This window comes from Octopus bimaculoides, chromosome 2 (assembly GCF_001194135.2).
Source record: "Octopus bimaculoides isolate UCB-OBI-ISO-001 chromosome 2, ASM119413v2, whole genome shotgun sequence".
NCBI classification, from domain to species: domain Eukaryota; kingdom Metazoa; phylum Mollusca; class Cephalopoda; order Octopoda; family Octopodidae; genus Octopus; species Octopus bimaculoides.
In genome coordinates, this window is record NC_068982.1 from 100,410,263 (window position 1) to 100,412,811 (window position 2,549).

At 34.3% G+C, this 2,549-nt stretch overlaps 1 protein-coding gene across 15 annotated transcripts in view; it reads right to left on the minus strand.

Moving 5' to 3' along the window:
- LOC106871624 (myb-like protein A) overlaps positions 1-2,549 on the minus strand; it is a 169,751-nt gene that overhangs the window by 85,949 nt on the left and 81,253 nt on the right. For all 15 annotated transcript variants that reach the window (XR_008267195.1, XR_008267194.1, XM_052978524.1 and 12 more), the window contains one exon: positions 1,437-1,572. Coding sequence is in view for 13 of the 15 variants with exons in the window: in XM_052978524.1 (XP_052834484.1) it covers positions 1,437-1,572 (136 nt within the window). In the remaining 2 variants the exon portion in view is untranslated. The remainder of the gene's footprint in view (positions 1-1,436; positions 1,573-2,549) is intronic.

A 2,549-nucleotide genomic window follows, 5' to 3' on the forward strand; every position in this document is an offset into this window, starting at 1 on the left:
TGTGTGTGTGTGTGTGTGTGTGTGTGTGTGTGTGTGCGCATGTATACATGTATGTGTGTGTGTTCACAGTTTAGAACTAGTCACAGAAGAATATAATTTTATACACACATGTACACGCACACACACACATACACACACATACGCACACACACGCATATACCCATGTTTATATGTGCACATAGTGAATACTGTTGGATTACTTCTGTTTCGTAACTACCAAGTTCGAAGGGATACTCAGTAGTGTTTCTGAAAGTTTTTAAAACCCAATCTCAAACGATTAAAACTCGGTCGTATTAGTGCAACAAAATGCTGAAAACCTTCTTTCGAATTTCTTCCAAGCATTCGATTACACAACACCTTGCTAAGATATAAAATTACGTATATTTGCATTGTATTTAGTTAAATTCAATAAAGTCTATTGAAAAAACGAATTTATATGAGATTATATTTAGAATTTCGATTATTTTGAATGAGACACGCCTTTGAGAAACAACGAATGTTTCAGTGACACAGAAAACGGTAAAACGAAAATGAGTTTTTAAAAAAATCAATTTATTGATGGTCGGTAAGAAATGAATGTTTATCAATATAAATATATTTGCTGTACACTCAGTCACGTAAACCAGAATGCGTAAATATGTATAAGTATGTACACACACACACACACACACACACACACGCACACAGGGGGGGGGGCTGAAAAATTCATGGTTTTGGGTAAAAGAAAATACAGGAGGATCAGTTATTTATGATTTCATTCAACATATTCCCCTCTCTAATTCATACACTTATCGCAGCGGTCCTTCAGTTTTTCTAAGCCCTGTAAAAAAGCTCGGAAGGTTGGGCGTCCAGCCTGGCCTTTCATGATAGCCTTAAAGCCAGGAACTTTTCAATACTTCCTCAAACATTCACACGCATGGGTGAGTTGTGCATTACTAAAACATAGTATGCTTTCAGTACTGCTTCAAAATCAAGCTTCCAATTTCGGCAAAGGGTAGAAAACATAAGAATTTGTTAGGAGTTTGACTTAAATATAGCAGTTCCTACCAAGCAAACTAAGGCAATATTTTGGATAATACTTTACACCTCAAGATATGAAAGTATTACCCCACTAAAAAAAAACTAAAAAATTAATGAGGAATTCCAACAAGAGGACGAAATTTCAATTATAGCATATTGGCCTATATAAATTCATAAAAGAAAAGAATGTGAAATTTTCACGTTGGTGTATTTTAGAGACATATGAGAGTTAAAGTGATTCTGAATAGAAAGCTTGTCTTGGGGTCGATTCGGTAAGAACTTTCACTGCAACGTTTAACATCTCAAAGATATTGTGAAATGTTTCATAGCTATATATAGTACGAATGTAACACATGCAAATGTATATTTCATGTAGATCGCAAATCAAAGAAATATACCAAATGATAGCGTTTTACCTGCCGGAGGCTTCACGGGGCGTTCGTGTTCGGGTTTTGCGGTTCTTACAATTGGTTGACTCAGTCTGTCGAAAAATTCTTTCTTGGCAGCTATTGCTGCTGCTTTGTCTCCGGTTGAAGATTCTTTCTTCTTTTGCTGTAATAGATACGAAGAACTCTCACAAACCGACGAGGGAATCTTTAAGTGGTCGCTCAGCCTTTTAGAAATAGCAACCAAATTTCCTTCAGATTATACGCTGCCGTCTTAAAGCGGGAGAGACACACTGGATAATATAGTCTTAAATACGTAATACCTCAGAATAGATGGGAAGGCCATGTCTGGAGCGGTTTTGATTGTAAGCCTTCTCAGTCAGTGTTACATGGTAAGTCCCTGAGTTAAACAACAATAATAACAACACCAATATGAACAACAATGACTTAGACGTATTCTAAATGTTTCCATGACATTTATGTCGGTGCTGATTATTAACTTGTTTATGTTTTACCAGACTGGCTGTTTTAGTTTACCTCCAAGTTAGACCTAATCGAGTTGGTCTATGATTAAAAGCGGTAACAGCTCTGTATTTTTTATATTTTCTATGCAATCTTTTTTTGATACGATTTGATATAATTTGAAGGAAATTTGGCTGTTGTTTCTAACAAGTTAAGAGATTATGCTGTGAATCCAAGTTACTCAGGATGATAAGTGAGGCCAATGAAACTAATATTAATAGAGATAAAAATGAAATAAAAATTTTTTATTTTATTTTAGGAAGAGACAAAAATGTATAGGTTAAGATTGCTAGATGGTGCAACTGATTGGGAGACAGGCAGAGAGATAAAAATGAAAATATTCTTCGAAATATCAGGTACTCTTCTTCCTACGACAAACGAACCTCAAAAAGCTTTCATTCTACACACACACACACACACACACACACACACACACACACACACATTGAGACATATTTTATTTAAGACATTTTTACCTTGTTCGTCTCAATTTTTTTAGTTTAAAATATATTAAATAAATAAATAAAAATATACAAATATCAAAATATCAAAATTTCAAAATATAAAACATTTATTTATATCTTGTAATGAGTCCTTCAAAGAAATCTTCTTTGATTGAAC